Here is a 19,646-nt window from a genome sequence, read left to right on the forward strand (position 1 = left end):
GTGTAGTCTGTCACCCCAACTTTTGGGACACCCTTTTTGCCAAATATCTTCCAGATAATACTTCCTAATGACATGCCATTAATGTAATATGCCAGCAATGAGTTAATCATGTTATCAAGGTGGAAGAAGAACATTGGGTTAAAGATGGTCTACAAAGGAGACATGTCCTACCCATCTTCATCAATCTAAACTCTGATGATGACACCGACACTGGTAGCTCTGATTTTAAAGTCTGATGGTGACTGACGTAAGTGTTACTATTCTTTAATTCTTTTGAGGCCCTTGATAGAGACATGTGAATCTGGAGCCCAGGCTACTGTGACCGGAGGACATGCATGTGAACTGTGCGCTGACCTAACCCTGTAAGCTGTTATGTTTACTATGACTTCACCTCATCTCTCAACACCAAAACAAACAAAAAATTAATGACAGTTCCTTACTTAAGTAACTGTTTCCCTGAGAGATAACAATGTCAAAACTATTGTTTCTTACTATGACTACACCCTGTCTCTTGACATCAAAACAAATAAAAATTTTAATAACAGTTCCATACTTAAGTAACTTTTTCCCCAAGAGACCAACAAAGTTTTCTTATTGCGTCAAAGGTATATGTTAATGGCATGTGGTCAGTTGGTGTTATTTTGAAGATATTTGACATGAGGGGTGTCTGAAAGCTGGGTTGACAGACGATAGCTTTAGGTTCTAACAACATTATCAAGGAAGTTACCTAACAGTGTTAGAACCTACACCAAAATGTCTCTCTTCAAACACCTCTCAAAGAAGTTTGTGTGTAATGTCCATTTTTGAAAATATGAGAGTTAGAGGATGTCACACAACAAGGTGAATTCTTAATTAAATGTTCCAGCTTATAATTTGGTTATAGTGTGAAGAAAAAAGGTGGTTTGGGAGACATGCTCTGTGAGTCAAACTAGTTACCATGATAATGGCAAATAAACTGATAAAAAATCCGATAATTAGTAAATATCTAAAGACACCAGTTAACAGTTTGATCTTAGTTAGTGCTTGAAATTACACAAAAGAACATTAGTTTTAGAGATAGCGTCTAAACTAGCAGGAAAAAGCTGATGCCTTGGAAATGAAAAACATTTTTACGATTTAATGATATTAATAACAGTAATAATAAGTTATCTTCTATAGTGCACAGTCTCAAGTGACTGATGTGGCACTTAATCAGAATCTGATCATTACTTTCCTGAATAACCAAAGCTGCTTGTTAAGAACTAGAAGGTTATAGTCAGATGACTTATTTCAACGGGTACCCATTTTCTGCTAGGTGAACAGAGTTAATTTCAAACAAACTCACTAGCCTAAGGTGAGTCCACATGTATTGTATTTGCTTTATTGTGTGGCAGGACTTATGTCCTAGAAACTCTCATGAGTCAAGCTGAAAAAAATGGTCAACCATCCAAGGACTGTCCGAGCTGGACATTGCTCATAATCTACTGATTTGTGACCTGAGCTCTGTGCATTAGACCACACACTATCACTTGAATAGCAGAAAGTATATATGGACAACCTGAACTTTGTTTAAGCAAATTTCACTAAAGAATTTGACTTTACCATCTGCAATCATTCTTCAAACTACGCTTTGTTCTGTGTTTTATTAGGAATTCAGGACACAGTCTACAATCAAATATTTTACGAATGCTTCAATCATTCAGCAAGCAGGCACTCCGTTCACTGCTACTATCCAGGCAGCTGAGTTTTGTTTGTTTGTTGTTTAACACCCCTATCAGCTATATTCAAGTCATATAGCAGTAGTCTGTAAATAATTGAGTATGGACCAGACAATCCAGTGATCAACAGCATGGGCATCAATCTATGCTGTTGAAATATGCTGACATGTGTCAACTGAGTCAGCGAGTCCAATATCATTGTAGGTCACCACACTTTGTATAAAGGTTTGATACAAAATGGTCAATAGAAATGTTTCTTAAGAGGCTAAGAAAATAAAGTCGCTGTTGGCTTTCAATTATACAATTCAGCTGTAAAACTAAGGTCTTACAATTCAAATTTAAAGCTTTTTGCAGGTTTTACAATTAAACTGTAAACCTCTCTGAAGGTTCTATATGAAGTCATTTAATGCATGGACTGTCTCAAAAAAATTTTCATTGTCATAACCATTGTAGCGTTTTCTTCAAAAATTCGAGAAAAAAGTAGCCATGGTAAACATAATCGGGAAATCGCAAAATATTTAGCACTAATTTTGCAAACTACAAATAACATTACAAATATTGACAAATGATCACAAATCAGCTGTAAATAACTCCAAAGGACAAGGTATGATAAGGGTGGGTTTTGGCCCACTAACAGAATTTGCTGAAAACATGTTATTTGTTCAGTTAGTTAGCTTTGCATAAAAATGCGATATTTTATATGATCTGGGGTGTAATTTCACTGCAGAGGGGCCAAAATGGGTTTTATCAGTTCCCATGAAAAATAACAAGATGTCTGAAATATCAGTGTGCCATTATGACTTATTTACAACTGTCATTTTATTTACATACAAATGACATCAGTTTTACAACAGGTAGTCATGCTGAAAAACATGTCAATATCAATCACAATGTTTTAATCTCAAGGGGTCCAATTAGGGTTGCAAAACATTGTTAATGAATTACTTGCCAAATGTGTCCCCAAAACTCACCCATTATTCACAACACTCTTTGCCAATGTAATCCATGGCTCAAATTTACAACATGAAAGCATGATAACCAATCATGCTGTACTAAAAATCACAGGGGCCTGTTTTGGGTAAAACTACATTTGGGGCACATTCATTTTAACTAGTAAGCGTTACAAGTCAGTATTTACAACCCGTTTTAGCAAATATACAGTTAACATCTCAGTCATCATATATGATGCACTAAAAATCACAGGTCTTTACCTCACAGGGGCCCATTTGGGGTGAAATTACATTGTCGGCACAGGTTCATATTAACACCATGCAAGTGTTAAAGTCAGTATTCAAAAGACTTCACAGAGTAATTATTCACAACTTATCCACTTTAAAGATATAAACATCCACTATTACTCTTCATTCACACAGTCATCAATTTCAGTTTCTGATTCACTGTCAGGAACTGCAACATTCAAGAGTGTATAAAGTAGATCAAAATATATAAAATATGAATTTTAAAACATTGGGAACAAAGGCATAAAAGGCGTACTGCACTTTACCAGGTGCACTTTTCAGATTAATTACCGTTCCCTAAGGATCGGAAAGGGTACCAGACCTTCACCCCAAGCCCTAACCCCAAACCCTAAGGATTGTAAAAGTTCTCCAGCCCTAACCCTAAGGACTGTAAAGGGTGTAGGTGCTATAGTGAGTTATTTGCTCCACGGCACTGAATGGTGTTGAGCCTGGTAAACCGGATTCTGCACGACATATAAACCCTGAACCTGGGATGCTTTGTGTATGTGTGAAAACAGTTAGATGAAATTGGTCAGCTTTTATCATCATGAATCTGCGTTATTTTACCTCAGATGCGTAGCTATTTCAAGTCAGGAGAATAATAGTATCAGTTAATGACAAGATTCATTACGTTTGAAGGCAAACCCTGTTAACAGAAAGAGCACCTTGCTAAACCCCTCTGCCCTGGTGTCAATAATGTCGACATGTGTAAGTTGTAACAGACAAATCCAAACAATGGCGTTTGTCAACTGCATCTGAGAAAATGGTAACTAGTATCATCACACATCAAAAGACATACAAAACATTAATAACAATAACTCTGAAAATTTAATCAAAGTCATCACCACAGGTTTTGACACAAACTTTTGCATCGATGTCATTCAAGAACAAGTTCAAAATAATAAATTAAAACCCACCAGATGATTTAGGTCGATCTTTCTTTGATGATTTCAGATTGAGCTTGCTGTTCATTTTAAATTACTTTGTTGACACCACATACGTATTCAGGTTATTCTCGATTTCGTTCTATTTCTCTTTCCATAAGGAGAAAGCTTCTCAAAACGCCGCCATATTGCTTCCTAGCAACCACATCTCGCGAGAATGCATTGTTCTTCATTACCTCCCTTGTTTCACGAGACCTCGATGTCAGGGGCCCTGTTTGGGATTTAGTCATTGCACACAGTTCAACTCAACTGTCCTCAGATCGACTGTCATTTTAGAGGATTATATTGTACTTTACTGATTAATAGTTAAAATGAATAGAGATAGCAACATTTATTAAGAATCATAGATATTATGATTTGTCAAAATTTCATTTACTTTCGTTACGTACTCAAGATGCATATCATTAATTTGTTTGTTGCTGAAATGTCTAAAAATTACGGATCAGTACAAACTATACGAATCATCAAGGTTGCAATACTTGCAATTTGAGGTAATTTAGTTGCTTAGTTGCCTCGGAGACAGGGGTTCGATTCTCTCTATGGGTAAGATACTTGTACTAACTCAATATTGGTGCAGGTAATGTTGTCTTTCTTATTTTAGTGCAGTGAAAATAATTGTCAGTGATCACAATTTTTAGTGCATTGAAAAGTGAGTATTTAATCGACATTTTGTTATCTTTGTTTTAATATTAGTTTTACAAAAATGGTTTTGTTTCGTTTTGTCTGTTCTTTTCAGCACAGCGTACCACATACCGGTTCCAGTTTCCCACCTGTATGACGTGGGCTGGTAAATACTTGAGTTTGGACCAGGCAATCCAGTGATTGATGTCATCTAAAACGATACAGCCCCGTCGGCTGGGTAACACATTAACAAAAAGTACGCATCCTGTTTACGCATACTGTGAGTATGATCTACGGGTTGACTGGACGTTCCAGTGTAGGGATGGGGACTGAGTGTGTTGTGTTGTTGTATTGTTTGTGGTGGTGGTGGTGTGTGTGTGCGTGCGTGAGAGAGAGAGAGAGAGAGAGAGAGAGAGAGAGAGAGAGAGAGAGAGACTGAGAGAGAGACGAGAGAGAGAGAGAGAGAGAGAGAGAGAGAGAGAGAGAGGCACCGACGGGGTTTTGGAAATGGTATGTATACCTTAGATTATATGAACATGATATTCGTCAAAGATTAATTCGATTTTTCTTTGGGATAACTTCTTAGAGAGGCTGGAGCAGTAAGGAGTGAGTGGGTTTAGTTTTACACCGCGCTTGCAAATATTCCAGCTATATGGCGGCGGTCTGTAAATAATCGAGTCTGACCGGACAATCCTGTGATCGATAGCATGAGCACCGATCTGCATAATTGGGAACCGACGACACGTGTCAACCAAGTCGGCGAGTCTGACCACCCGTTAGTGGCCTCTTACGACAAGCATGTGTTGCTGAAGTCCAACATTTTCACGCGGCCCCTAACGGCTGTGGAGCAGTAAGGAAGGATAACAATATATGGATGAACAACTTCGTTATTGCTGAGAGTCTGACGTTTCGGGGTAGTTTCTAACACCGTTAGATGACTTGCTTGATAACAGTCTTAGAAGCTGCACAACTACAGACCTGTTGCCCTTTCCAGTCACTCTCACTGTAGTAAAGAAGTTGTTCTTTCATATTATTTAAGTAGATGTAACTCTTAAGACAAAGGACTGATTGTAATGTTACCAACGAATAAAACTTGTCACATGGGTGAAGATGTTTGTTGTAAAAAAACAAAACAAAACAAAAAAACCAAACCAAAACAAAAAAACACCTCAAAACAACATCAACAAACACAAAACAAAACAAAACACCCCAAAACAACATCAACAAAAACAAAACAAAACAAAACAATACAAACCAAACAAAATCCAAAACAAAAGCAAAAACACAAAAAACGAACCCGTCAATGTCTGAAAAGGTCAGTCAAAGTTTATGACCTTGTCGGGGCGGTGGGGTAAACTGGGGTTTGAAGCATCCGCTCGTCACGCAGAAGACCCGGGTTCGATTCCTAACATGGGTACAATATGTGAAGCCCATTTTCTGGTGTCCCCCGCCGTGATATTGCTGGAATATTTTTACAAAGCGGCGTAAAACTAAACTCACTCACTATGACCTTGTCGATTTGAACCCATGATAAGCGGATCCACGAAGGGACGTAAGTCTTTATAGCGACGCCTTATTCCACTATGCACACAAGAATCATACTCAGAGCTAACATGGGATCCGAATCAAAGATCAGCGGATCCCAGCTCAACAGATGGACGCAACTCTGGCCACATAGTCATTGCTTTCCAGATGATGTGAGTAAATTATTCACTAATAACTCAAACTGTTTGTTTTTTGTGTGTAACTATCTTGATCACACATCAAACTAAATCCTTTTCGTATCTGCCTGGTCTTATGATAGTCATTATACTACGAATGTGTGAATGCTGATGTGTGTCTGTGAATGTTTGTGCGCCCTGTGCATGTTCAACTCTAAAAACCAGATATTCACTAGTACAATAAACTGCCTAAGATCATTTGGATAAAAATTATGCACTTACTATATGCGGTCACCTTGGTTTGTGTCCGATCGGTGAGTTTCCGGTCCGACCTCTTAGACATGGCTGTGTCAACAGAAATGAAACAATTACACCTAGTGAAAATCAATATTAATTTAATAACTGAGTTATTCCGGTGGGTGGGTGGTGGTAGTGTGTGTGTGTGTGTGTGTGTGTGTGTGTGTGTGTGTGTGTGTGTGTGTGTGTGTGTGTGTGTGTGTGTGTGTGTGTGTGTGTGTGTGTGTGTGTGTGACTACGTGTTGGCTCTCAGTCATTTTGTTTGTTGTTTAAGGCATTCTTATTTATTCGAGTCTGGGCCAAAGAATCGCGTGATTACCATCATTATTACCGATCTTCGCAGATCTTCGGTAATAAAACAGCTTTCCTCTTCTCCTCGCCTTACTTTCTTACTTTCTCGCCACAAGTGTGGACTTCTAATTCAGATGTGGGACTCAAGGCAACGAAAGTACAGGAATCTGCACTTTACGAGGAAAGTGCAATCCCAAATCTAACCTAGATGTTAATATTACATGTCTATCCAGGCGTTAACGGGGCCATATTCATGGATATTTATTACGTATTTAACTAATGATTTGACCCAACTCCAATGATAAATAAGGATATGTGACGTCACCGGCGTATTATTATAACAAGATACAGGGAGACTACATATAGTTGTAGATTATCCCTGCATGATATTTGCATAGAGCTATTATCCAGCTCAGTGGCTCAAAGGCGCCTTGCTTTTCATTCCTTCACAGAATGTCAATCTCAACGGTATTTTTCGATCTCAAATCCGCGGGGATCATACAACTCTTGCAGCCATTTAGGCGCAGCAAGTAAATGTGGTTTTCCTATCCTTACGAGGTGCCCATTCGCATTTAGACCCGTGAAGGTCCTGGGGTAGAATAGGCCTTCAGCAACCCATGCTTGCCATAAAAGGGGACTATGCTTGTCGTAAGAGGCGACTAACGGGATCGGGTGGCCAGGCTCGCTGACTTGGTTGACACATGTCATCGGTTCCCAATTGCGCAGATCGATGCTCATGTTGCTGGTCACTGGATTGTCTGGTCCAGACTCGATTATTCACAGACCGCCGCCATATAGCTGGAATATTTCTGAGTGCGGCGTAAAACTAAACTCACTCACTCCCATTCGCATTTGGGTGGACTGGGACACATAGTGACAGTACTTTGTCCAAGTTTACTGCACGTAGCTGTACCCTCAATGAAGCGTTTGCGCGTATTCATGTGGCCACTATTTGATCATTTACCAAGGGATTCGAGGATTCTTTTAATTGTACAGGGTTGTGTACTGCACACTAGGGGTTGTGACAACATTGCAAGAGTCTGCACACGAAGTTGGTTCCAAGGTTTTTACACCCGGTCACAGGTGAGCTCCATTCCAGCACCTCAAGGTCGCTGGATCACTAGCCTGGCGCCACACGTCGCTGGCCCAACGCGCCCCGGGATGTGGTTGACGCGTGCATGGTAAACCAGGGTCGTATTAATTCTACCATCCAATACCCGAAGGGTGAAAAAAGTAGAGCAGATAGGTCTTAGCGATGGATCAATAAATACATAAATAACAAACAACCAGCCTTCGCCATATACGCGTGGATGTATCAGTTACAACAGTACATGACAGTACATTTCAGCATCAGATCTTTATCATACATTGAAACTCACCCATGAAGATTCTGGGTCAGAACGTATTCTCATCAACTCATACTTCTTGTAACTAACTAAGACGAATCAACCTGTACTTCTTGCAAGAGGAAACTAAGACGAATCAACCTGTACTTCTTGCAAGAGGAAACTAAGACGAATCAACCTGTACTTCTTGTAAGAGGAAATTAAGACGAATCAACCTGTACTTCTTGCAAGAGGAAACTAAGACGCATTACGATCAGGATCGTTATGTGATTAATTAATTAATACATCTCATTTTGCGTGAATCGTTGAATATTAAGGGCACTTATATAACGCTAACATCCTCTCCACGTGGACATGCTTTCAAAGCATGGACATTATTGCCCCAGATAACCCAAGCTGCCCGTGAGACGATAGTGGGTTAATAGCCATATTCTTATCCCACCGGGTACCCATTTTAAGCTGGGTAAACAGTGGTAATTTCTAACAAACTCACTTGCCTAAGGCGAGACCACGTGTATCACATGCATTTACCTGCTAATCAGGAAAGAAGCACGAGAACTCTCAGGAACCAAGTTGCCAAACACGGCCACTCAGCTGATTTGTGACCTGTCCTTTATGCACAAGACCACACATCATAATCTGTCACGAGATTGTTTAGTCCATCCTCATTTACATGCAGACTGTCCTCATATAACGCGAATATAGCAACGCTGCTAACAGCCTACAAAAACACAAACAAGGCAGCTGTCTACAACATTAAATACGATATATTGTTGACATCGAAGACCCTATTGACATCATTTTTTTCAACGGGCTATCAAATAACACTAACTGTTTACAAAAGCTGGCCGGATTTTATGATAACATACCTGATCAAATGTCTTCAAAACTCTGTAACAAATTCTCAATGTCCACTTCGAAAAATTATCCAAAACGAGGACAGAGCACAAACATTGACAAGTTTTTCTTGAGTAGAACACCGGTATTCCGTTGCTAGCTAAACACGCGTAGACTAGCCTGCTTCTTGAATAAACTCATGTTGTGCCTTTCAAAACAGACACCTATTCAATGCGAACACTCATATACCTTTGAAAATATACAGCCTTTTCAATCCTGACCCGAACAAGATATGACAGATGCGGAATGCATTCTGCACTACGGTGGGTACTAAGGGAGACAAATGAAGTCGAGTAAAATATACTTACCATAAGAAATGCATGTTTACAAGCATGACTTGAAATGATAATCAGAATGTAATTTGTATACAGAGGGGAGATAACCGCGGTTGTACGGTATGCAGATTCACGTTATATTCATGATGATTCGTTTGACAGCCGTGACTCCAGGTCGAACGGTAAAGCTTGAAGTGTGATCGTCTAAGAGCCCTCCTTCGTAAGTAATACCCGGTTCAAAGCAAAACAAACAATGCATCACGCTTGCTTTTGAATGCGCCGATAAAAGAGAAAATGGCGAGTAGCTGGACGTGTTGTGCTGTGAATGTGTACATTTGACAGCAAGGGTCGATAACATTTAGCTGTTTTTTGATTGATATGAATGTAATGTCTGCGCACGCCCAAGCTTTCGACCAAATCTTTTAGCTGGACATTCACGTCATTGGGCGAATGCTGTTTAACGCCATCGGTAGTAAATAACATATCACGGCGGATGACACTAGAGATGGACTCCACACATTGTACCCATATGGGGGAATCGAACCCTGTCTTTGGTGTGACCAGCGAACGGTTTAAGCATTAGGCTAGCCATACTGCCCCCGTATAAAAGGTAACGTTTGTACGTTCTATGTGCATGTAAATCAGTGTGGCGGGACTATGCAAAGTTTGTTTGTTTGTTTGCTTAACGCCACACTACGTTATTGGGATACGATGACATGTGTCGATCAAGTCAGGGAACCTATCACCCGATCGCCTCTTACGACATTCATGGGTTGCTGAAGATCAATTTTTTCCCGGATCTTCACGGGTCGGATTACGCAAAGTGGATGTAGAGAACCTAACAGTTATTATTCCATAAACGAAACCCGTATACAGTCAATTCATATGAATAATCATGACGATAATTACTCCCATAGGTGTTGTTGTTGTTGTTTTAAAATCATTCCTTAAGACTTCAGAGGACAGTCCGAAATCAGAGTGATCTCTCAGAACATTGACGCTAAACCAGCTGAAATTAATCGAACAGGAATAGGCACATTGTCCGTTTGTATCCCTGGCTATCTTCTTATTTTGATTTGTTGCATCAATAAACGCAAGAAGTTACTTTTGGTTAGGAAATGAAATGAAACCGAATAGCATGCAATTTATTAGCAATGCCTAAATCCAGACTGGACACATGCCTACCCACAAATATGGACAGTCATTTTTTCTTCTCACGGCCTTGCTCCAGAGTTGCTTCCATTTGCTGCTGCGATCCGCTGAACTGTGGTTTATCCAACGAATCCTGGGCAATAGAATACTCCCTTTTGAGTTTCGCGCATTACGTGCAACACTTTCCTTACTTGAAGGCTGCATTTTAACCAAACACACCCACACACCCACACCACATTGCTTCGTACTTTAAAACGCTATAAGGAGCTATATACAGTGTAACCTCACTATTGTGAAAATATAGAGTGGGTGAGTCTAGTTTTACGCCGCACTCAGAATATTCCAGCTATATGGTGGCGGTCTGTAAATAATCAAGTCTGGACCTGTCAGTCCAGTGATCAACAACATGAGCATAGATCAGCGCAATTGGGACCCGATGACATGTGTCAACCCGATCCCGTGACTCGCCTCTTACGACAAGCATCTCTGACTGAAGGCTAATCAAACAGCTATATATATTTGTGCGGACATGGATGGACATCTTTAAGTAGGCAGCGGAGCTCAAGAGACAAGAAAACCCTTACATCAGTGGGATTCATTCACTGTTATGGATTTGAATCAACGTTTTTTTGTTTGTTAGTTTTTTGTTTGTTTGTTTGGTTGGTTGTTTTTCTTGTTGAACGTCGCTCTCCGCATATATTACAGCTATATGGCGTCTGACTTGACAATCCAGTGATCAACAACATGAGCATCAATCTACGCATTTGTGATTACAGTGGCACTTGTCGACCAAGTCAGAGACCCTACTGAAGACCAATTCTAAACCGGATCAAAGGATGGCTTTGATTTTCATCCATGGTACACCTGCGCTACAACTGTATCACACCCGCATTCTTCCCGGTACACATCTTCCACCTCAAAAGAGACCTATAGGCCTATGTTTCATTAAACGAGCGGGAAGGTGGCCCAACGATCTAAGGTACCGCAGTTTCGCCCTAGTTCATGCATGTGTACACGTGAAGACGTCGTCAAACAACGACGTCGCTTTATGCTTTGCTTGTATGTCATGATACGGTCCTCCAAGCAGCATTAAGCCCGCCTCACTCACTCACTCACTCACTCACTCACTCACTCACTCACACCAACATAAAGTTTTGGGACTTCTCAAACTGTAAATCGATTTAGCAATTACATTTGTTCCTTGTTTACACATGTCAGTTTGTGTGAGAATCGTCCCTTAAAATTTGTTCTAATGACAGGACAATTCTTGAATAGACGTCTGTCAATACTCTTTCCGTAACCATGACAACAAGGTTCTTGTCATGAACGACATGACTCTTAGTGCTGTCTCCTAGATGCACTATTTCTGACAGCGGAGTTATACATCAAACCTCACATCACCAAACGCAATGAAACATGAAACATTTCGCAAACATTTTCCCCAGACATTTTAACGCATTCGGAACACCACTGACGATCAAAACAAATATGTCTAAATTTAGACACAAGCAATATACACTGTCTTCTGGGTATGCATGCTTCTTAAGGATGTTTAAATCACATGGGATACAGTAGAAACACCATGTCCATATGGGGTTTGGAATATTTATCATAATACCAACTGGTTACGTATGTATAGTGTGGGAGCGGTGGTCTAGTGGTTAAACCGTTCGCTCGCCACGCTGAAGGCCCGGGATCGATTTTCCACAAGGGTACAATGTGTGAAGACCATTACTTGTGTTCCTCGCTGCGATATTGCTGGAATATTGCTAAATTGCTGAACTCCGCTCCGCAGGGACATGCTTTAAACAGATATAACGTGATGGACATGCAAAGTAAAATGCTCATGCAAATGCAAGTAAGCGGAAAAGATGGCGACATCGATCACTATGAAAATGTACAGGTTGTTTTAAATTCTGTCATTCGCTTTTGCAGCGAAATGAACCATTGCCAAAGGCCGTCTTGAAACTAGGGAGCCGCAATCTGCAGTTTACCGTCATGTCAACCTTCATTTGAGCACCATATATCGCCTTTTCGAATCGTTTCCTGCACGCCAATTCCATCCAAGATCGCCCGACTAGCGGCCGTCCAAGAGTACCACGGTATCCAACCCAGGGTCGCTACTTCATAGCTGCTCACTTGCGTCACCGTCTTGCCATAGCCACAGAGACTGCACAACGCATTCCTGGTTTGAGAAGAACTTCCGACCAAACTATCAGGAATAGATTGCGTGATGTGGGGATTCGACCAAGAATGCCAGTTGTCTCCCCTGTTTTTAGAGACTACCTTCGGGGCAGTAGCTTGCGGTGGTGTCGCAGAGTCCGGAACTGGAACCTTAGAAACGCTTGGATTGTCTGGTTCAGTGATGAATCACGACGTCTTCTTCACCGGCGAGATGGAAGACAGCGTGTTTAACGTCGGAGAAATGAATGATTTCCCCTTAATTGCATTCGACAGGTCGACAGATTCGGTTGGTTCAGTGTCATGGTGTGGGTGAGATATTCAGCACACAATGATCTTATTTAGTGGTGGTTCAGCGGAATTTGACAGCAAATATGTATGCACATCAACGACGTTCATGCACATTACATCCTTCCGATTATAGCCGACGGAGGCAGTTGTTCCAGCATGACTACTTAACATACAGCACACACCATGGTCAACTACCTTGGTCAACTACATTGTCTTCCCCACCATCAGATCTAAAATCTAAACCCGACAGAAAACCTACTGAATGAACTCGATCAACGTGTACGTCACCATCAATATTCAACAGGCCTTGGACACTTCCGCAACTAGCCATCGCATTGGAGGAAGAGTGGGAAAGGATTTCACAAGAGAGACTTCGTCGACATCATGTCTGTACCGGGACGGTGTTTCGCAATGTGATCATGAAAATGCACGTGCATTGCCCAAGGTGTCATGCATTTACTCAAGGGTATGAAGCGATTTGAAAAAATGATAAGACTGAGTTTACAGGAATGGAGTACGTGCTCTGGGACTGCTAACAGCAGGGAGTTCAGACAGACGTTGCCAGGCGTTTAAATGTCAACCAAGCAGCCATACGCCGCCTTGTCAGCAGACATCAGCAAACAGGAAGCGCTGAAGACCGTCTTCCACCAGTATACTTCCGGTTACAACGGCTAGACCGACATATTCGACAGGCGCACCTCCGAGACCGCTTCAGTATGTCAACAGCTAACACCACGGCTTTTCGTCCGTAGAATTGTGTTTTGGGATGAATCGAGGTACCGTGTTTCCTTTGTTGATGAACGAGAGCAGGTTTATCGGCGTCATGGAGAACGTTACGTCTGGGCATGTCTCAGATACCGGAATCGAATCGGTACGCCGTCACCAAGGAAGTCAGCTCCAGTTGATAATGAAGCATGAGAACGCAGATTCCCTTATTTCCATGGGGATACGCAGAAAACGGACAAAAGAAAAAAAAAGAAGAAAAAAAAAGACATCAAGAAAACGACCACCACGCATGAGAAAACGGCCCTCGAACCCACAAAACGCATGGTTGCATCAAAGGAGATAAGGAGATTATATAATATTATATATCCTAAATAATACCGATTAACTTCAGTGCGGATAAGCTTTTACAAATTCATTGAATGGTTTAGTAGTACTAATTCAAATTTTTTTTGTTTAGTTTAAGAGGTTTGAATTTATTTTCTAGTTTTAAATTTGTGTCTGCGGTAAACTAGTTGTTTCACTGTCCCTCGGTGACAGGTGTTTATAATCAACGTTTAATTACCTTCAATTGACCTGTTTGACAACAGTGCACAATTCTCAATCGCGAACGAAATTGTGGTATAGATATGAGAGCCAATGTAGAATTCATCTACATCGCTATGGACTGTATCACTAGTCTCTGTGACTCTATGCTCCATCCTACACATGCGTGTAGGAGCGATGCCAACCCCAAAGTGTTGCAAATAGTAGTTTCAATGTTCAAATGTTTGACCATAAAATTAGTAGTCAACTAAATAAACAAAATCATGATGGATTCTGAGAAAAAATGAATGATACTATGGTCACGTGGTTAAATTATTTCCGCAGGAACTTAATGTGTCAAATCGCAAAGGTATTGAAATCAGCTTCGCTAAAATTACGTTTATTACTTGCAGTCATTCCAGTTCAAATATATCATTAAATATGATGAATGGAAGGTACATGAAGTCCGAAAATGTATTTCAACGTTGGAAATATATGTTTTTGTCTATATATCCGAATTTTAATGCATTTTATTCAAATTTCGTAGGATTTCTAGTGGAATCATATTGGCGTAGTCTGAAGTTAAAATTCGTAGCGACTACGATAAAATCGTAGAGGTTGGCATCTCTGGTGTAGGAGAGGTGATGGCGGCTAGACGAGAGGTTGGCATCTCTGGTGTAGGAGAGGTGATGGCGGCCAGACGAGATACTGACTGTGTCAATCGGTGTGCCTCAGTTTGAAAGACGCTGTGCATTTCCTTTCGACATCATTTCATTATTTTCTTCAACACACTGAACGCATATTCCTTCCTGCTTTTCGTAAATAATAACAATTGATTTCATCCCATGGATGTCTATTTTTTCTCATATCAAATTCGGGTATGCGTTTTCAAAGTGCTTCAGTATATGTCTCGAATTTTGTACATGTACACAGCAATGATTTTAAATTGAGTACTCTAAAGTGTCTTCGGTGCATTCGGAACACTCCAATAACGAGAAAACAAGTAAATGTTTGTCTCGGAATTTGTACATTCAAAGACTCTGAATTTGGTACAAGTGTTTATACAAATTCAGACAGGCGCACGTATTTATACAAAGTTTGTATAAGGAATTTGGAACACTCAGTTAACGAGGGTGACACATATGCCTCAGATTTTGTACATTCTGTATAAAAAGCAACATCGTGAACAAGCACGCATGTAGTTTGCTTCGGAATGTTGTAATGCATTCGGAACACAATAAAGACGAGGTGACAAACGTATCTCGAATTGCATTCATTAATCTATGATTCATTCCGGAAATGGAGATTGCCCTTGTCATAATGTCGTAAAGTTGGCGTGATTGTGTCTCCCTCCCATAAAGTACAACACCCCCACCCCGACCCTCTCCCTTCCCCGTGTCATCTACACCCACTTATTCCCACAATGCACACTATTCGACCAAACATCAGATAGCTAGAACACGTCTCCTTTTAACATACGACCTGCCGCTGAGAGAAAATCGTTGAGAAATCAAACAATTACTGCAACATTTGCTTCTCAACGATTAAATGTCTCAATACAAACAGACTCAGATTTGAAGAAATATCTTAGAAACGGAATCAGCCAATGGCATTTCTCCGTGATATCAATATGAGTGCATATTCTTTTTCAAATTTATCTTTCCGTTTTTGACCTCGTCTGGGTGCACTAAGAAGCAATATTCCAACGTGGGTTTAGGACACAATGCATCTACTTCACACATCGACGTGCCTCAACAAAACTGGACTTGGGAGGCAAGTATTTGTTACTAATTAAAAAGACTTAGAGCGCGTTAACGCTGATAATTTGATCGACATGTATCAGGCCTTACCTTTTCAGTTTTCATCTTTTCAAGCATAAGTAACAATGTGTATATTGATATCCATGGATATAAGCTGAAAACAATTTTATGCCGCAGCTCTCCGTACAATGAGAATTTATTGTTAAAAACATGGAATCGAATAATAACGAATCAAAATACTTTTGGATGAAATGTTCAAACTGTGATACTGTATTTGTTAACTAGGGCACTGCAAATTGGACCTTGTGGTTACAGAGATTAATGTTATTTATTGTACAAATGTATATTTAATCAACATGAACATGTTCATCTAGAGGTACCATGTAATATAATTTTTTGTGGAGCAGTGTGTCTATAAACAATTTTTCCTTGTATACCAATCCGGAATTCGTTTATGAAATAAGACAAATTTGTATCAAAAACATTAATATCCAATTTACAATTACCTACAGTTTTTGTTTCATCGTGTATCACCCATTTATCGTTGACTAGTTTTTAATATAGATCGTATTGTCTTAGACATTTTAATTCGATAAAATAAAATGATAGAAATCTGAAATCGTCAATATTCATTATTTGGTAATTTGCACAGATTTGAAGTGGAGAGACACTGAGATATTTGACACTTTTAACATGGCTTTAAGAAATCTGGATAACAGCGTGTGGTTTGATTTGTGCATAGAGCAATCAATATGTGACACAACACAGTGAATAATGAAAATTATTAATAATTTTATTACTGCGAGGGGGGAAACCCGGTTAATATGGACGCGGGCCGGTGAGAGCCCAAGACTCTCGCCGCTGGAAACGCTTACAGAGTGATATATGGTTTATTAAGATTCGTTAATTAGGGGTAGCCTAGTGGTTGAAGTGTTCGCTTTTCACGCCAAAGATCAGGGTTTTCCACAGAGGTACAATGTTTAAAGCCCATATTTTATGTCCCCCGCCTTGATGTTACTGGAATGTTTCTAAAAAGTAAAAGTAAACTCACTCACTCACTCACTCTCCACAGGATATAACATCGATCTTTCCTGAAGAAAAAAGGAGAAATGAAATATATATAAAATGTCCGTTGTTTTGACACAACTGATGAAAGTGTCGCATTATTTTAATTCTTTATGTTCGGCCCGTTATGTATGGAGCAGAATCTATGAAAATAATATTTAAAAAACCCAAGAAAATTAAAGTCTTTACATGACCTTCCAGAATCGATGCCTATACAAAACAGAATTTACGGCTGTCAGCCTCTGTATCTGGAACATTTGTGTTCATCTTGTTGCAGGAAGTGACATAAATTTCCATAAATTTCCCTTTAAGGAAAACATCCCTAACTTCACATTTCCTTGATTTGACCAGGCTGTTGCATTCTCAAAATGACGTTCGATAAAGACCAGCCAGTTATAGTGTCAAACAGAAATATCAATTGATTGGTATTTGTAACTTTAGGTAACATTTGGTCACGAACATCAATACGAACTACCACAATCGAAACGAGACATCTTGAGATATCGCGAGACTTATTGTCGCCATTTTCAACAATTCGCCTCACATCTGTCCCTAGTCTTAATAAGACATTCAGCTGCACCCGGTCTTTGTGTCGTGATTTTAAATACTTAAACGAATTCCAATATCCCCAAAACTCAATGCATTTCAACCACATGTCGCCCATCGTATAAGAGAAGACGCCATATTGATATATCACCTATGGACGGTAGGAGGGAAGATCAAACGCTTCGAAGCTAGGATAACGACAAAGAGAGGTTGTCGAGAAATATGTCCTCATTTACGGGACAAAGGTAAGATAATTACCCCATTTGTCATCCTTGACAGCAGCAGTTTCTAGTCGACAGTACATTATTCCTTCCACTGTTCAATTCGTATTTGAATTAAATATTACTTTAAACATTTATACGACGATAGACTGAATTACATATGGCCTCGTCCATTCTATTACTTCTTAACTCCTTTGGTTGTTGATGGTGGTGGGATGAAAAGGGTTAATGTTAATCTCGCCTGTGAAGATCCGGCTTAGAGCTGATCTTCAGCAATACAGACTTCGTAAGAGACGCATAACGAGATCGGGTGGTACGACTTGCTGACTTTGTTGACACATGTCATCGTACTCCGATTGCTTAGATCGATGCTCATGCTGTTGATCACTGGATAGTCCGTTCCAGATTCTATTATTTACAGACTGCCGCCAATAACTGGCCTGAGTGTGGCATTAAACAACAAACGAAACACCAGGGACATGACATTTGTATTGCGACGTATATAAATGGAGGGATTCGAATCCAACCCCTAGTCGTGGGACGTCGCCAGTGATATAGCATTCATATTCACACGTCGTAACGTACGACCTATTTACCTCTCCACTTTATCATTGGTTCCCTCTTCTTCAGCATTGGCTTACGAATTCCGTCGTGCTTCGAACGTTTTATTGGGTAGGGTCTCTAGGTATATCGGACTGGACGGGTTAGGCTTTCCTCAATACCTTGAAGGTTTAGATAACTCTCACTACCGGGTCCTAAAATGTCCTAAATAAATTACCTGGGACTAGATTTTCGAAGCTATTTGGTGCTGAGATAGTCGTAAGTGCCCTAGTGAGTGACTGAGTTTAGTTTACGCCGCTCTCACCAATATTCCAGCTATATGGCGGCGGTCTGTGAATAATCGAGTCTGGACCAGACAATCCAGTGACCAACAACATGAGCATCGATCTGCACAATTGGGAACCGATGGCATGTGTCAACCAAGTCAGCGAGCCTGACTACCCGATCCCGTTAGTCGCCTCTTACGACAAGCATAGTCGCCTTTAACGACAAGCACTGGATGCTGAAGGCCTATTCTACCCCGGGACCTTCACGGGTCGTAAGTGCCCTACATTAACTTACGACTATCTCAGTGCCAAGAGAGCTTCGAAAATCTATGCCTTGGACCGTTTCGTCGCATGACTGGTCACAGGTAGCTGATAATATGATACGGTGTGTAAACTTAGAACCCACCTAATGGACAAAATTTTATATTTCGTTTATATTTGTTCTTCAATCATAACCCGCGTAAAGATTATGGTTAGTATCGGTATTCAGCAACCCATACAATAAATGATCCAGACTCAGTTAATTACAGACCATCACAACATATATTGAAATATTGCTGAGCGTCAAACAACAAACATATCAAAATAATCAGCAAAACCAGCACTCTTTTTCTGCACAAGTCTTTGTATTACCATTGTCGGCGATTGGAGCACTTGGGCAGGGTGTGATTCTTCAACCAATCAAAGCCTATTATGGTATGACTGATAATTTGAGGGCGGTAAGGAGGCTAGTGGTAAAGGCGTTTGCTTGACGTGATTCGGTTCTCCACATGGGCACAATGTATGAAGCCCATTTCTGGTGTTCTACGGAGTGATATTTCTGAAAGCAGCGTACAGTTAAACTCACTCACTGAAGCAAATACATTTTCGCTGACTGCATGGACAAACATGACTACAAACATCAACGTATTTCAAGGGACAAACATTACTACAAACATCAACGTATTTCAATGGACAAACATGACTACATGACACGTTTTATGGATAACATCTTTTCACTCATTTTAGGACTTTTGGTTGTCTTATGTTAATATTAATTCTGGAACTTATAAGAAGTCAAATACGTATGACCACGGCGACAAAAGAGA

The 19,646-nt window shown here is 40.3% G+C and overlaps 1 protein-coding gene across 2 annotated transcripts in view; it reads right to left on the reverse strand.

The window, feature by feature from the left end:
* Positions 1 to 4,038, reverse strand: part of LOC137259306 (MYCBP-associated protein-like) — a 66,175-nt gene extending 62,137 nt beyond the window's left edge. The window contains exon 1 of one of the 2 annotated variants that reach the window (XM_067796938.1): positions 3,853 to 4,038. In XM_067796938.1, coding sequence (XP_067653039.1) covers positions 3,853 to 3,907 — 55 coding nt within the window. In that variant the 5' untranslated portion in view covers positions 3,908 to 4,038. The remainder of the gene's footprint in view (positions 1 to 3,852) is intronic. The other variant, XM_067796940.1, reaches the window with a different exon arrangement.
* Between the last annotated feature and the right edge of the window lie 15,608 nt (positions 4,039 to 19,646).

This window comes from Haliotis asinina, chromosome 13 (assembly GCF_037392515.1).
Source record: "Haliotis asinina isolate JCU_RB_2024 chromosome 13, JCU_Hal_asi_v2, whole genome shotgun sequence".
Classification (NCBI taxonomy): domain Eukaryota; kingdom Metazoa; phylum Mollusca; class Gastropoda; order Lepetellida; family Haliotidae; genus Haliotis; species Haliotis asinina.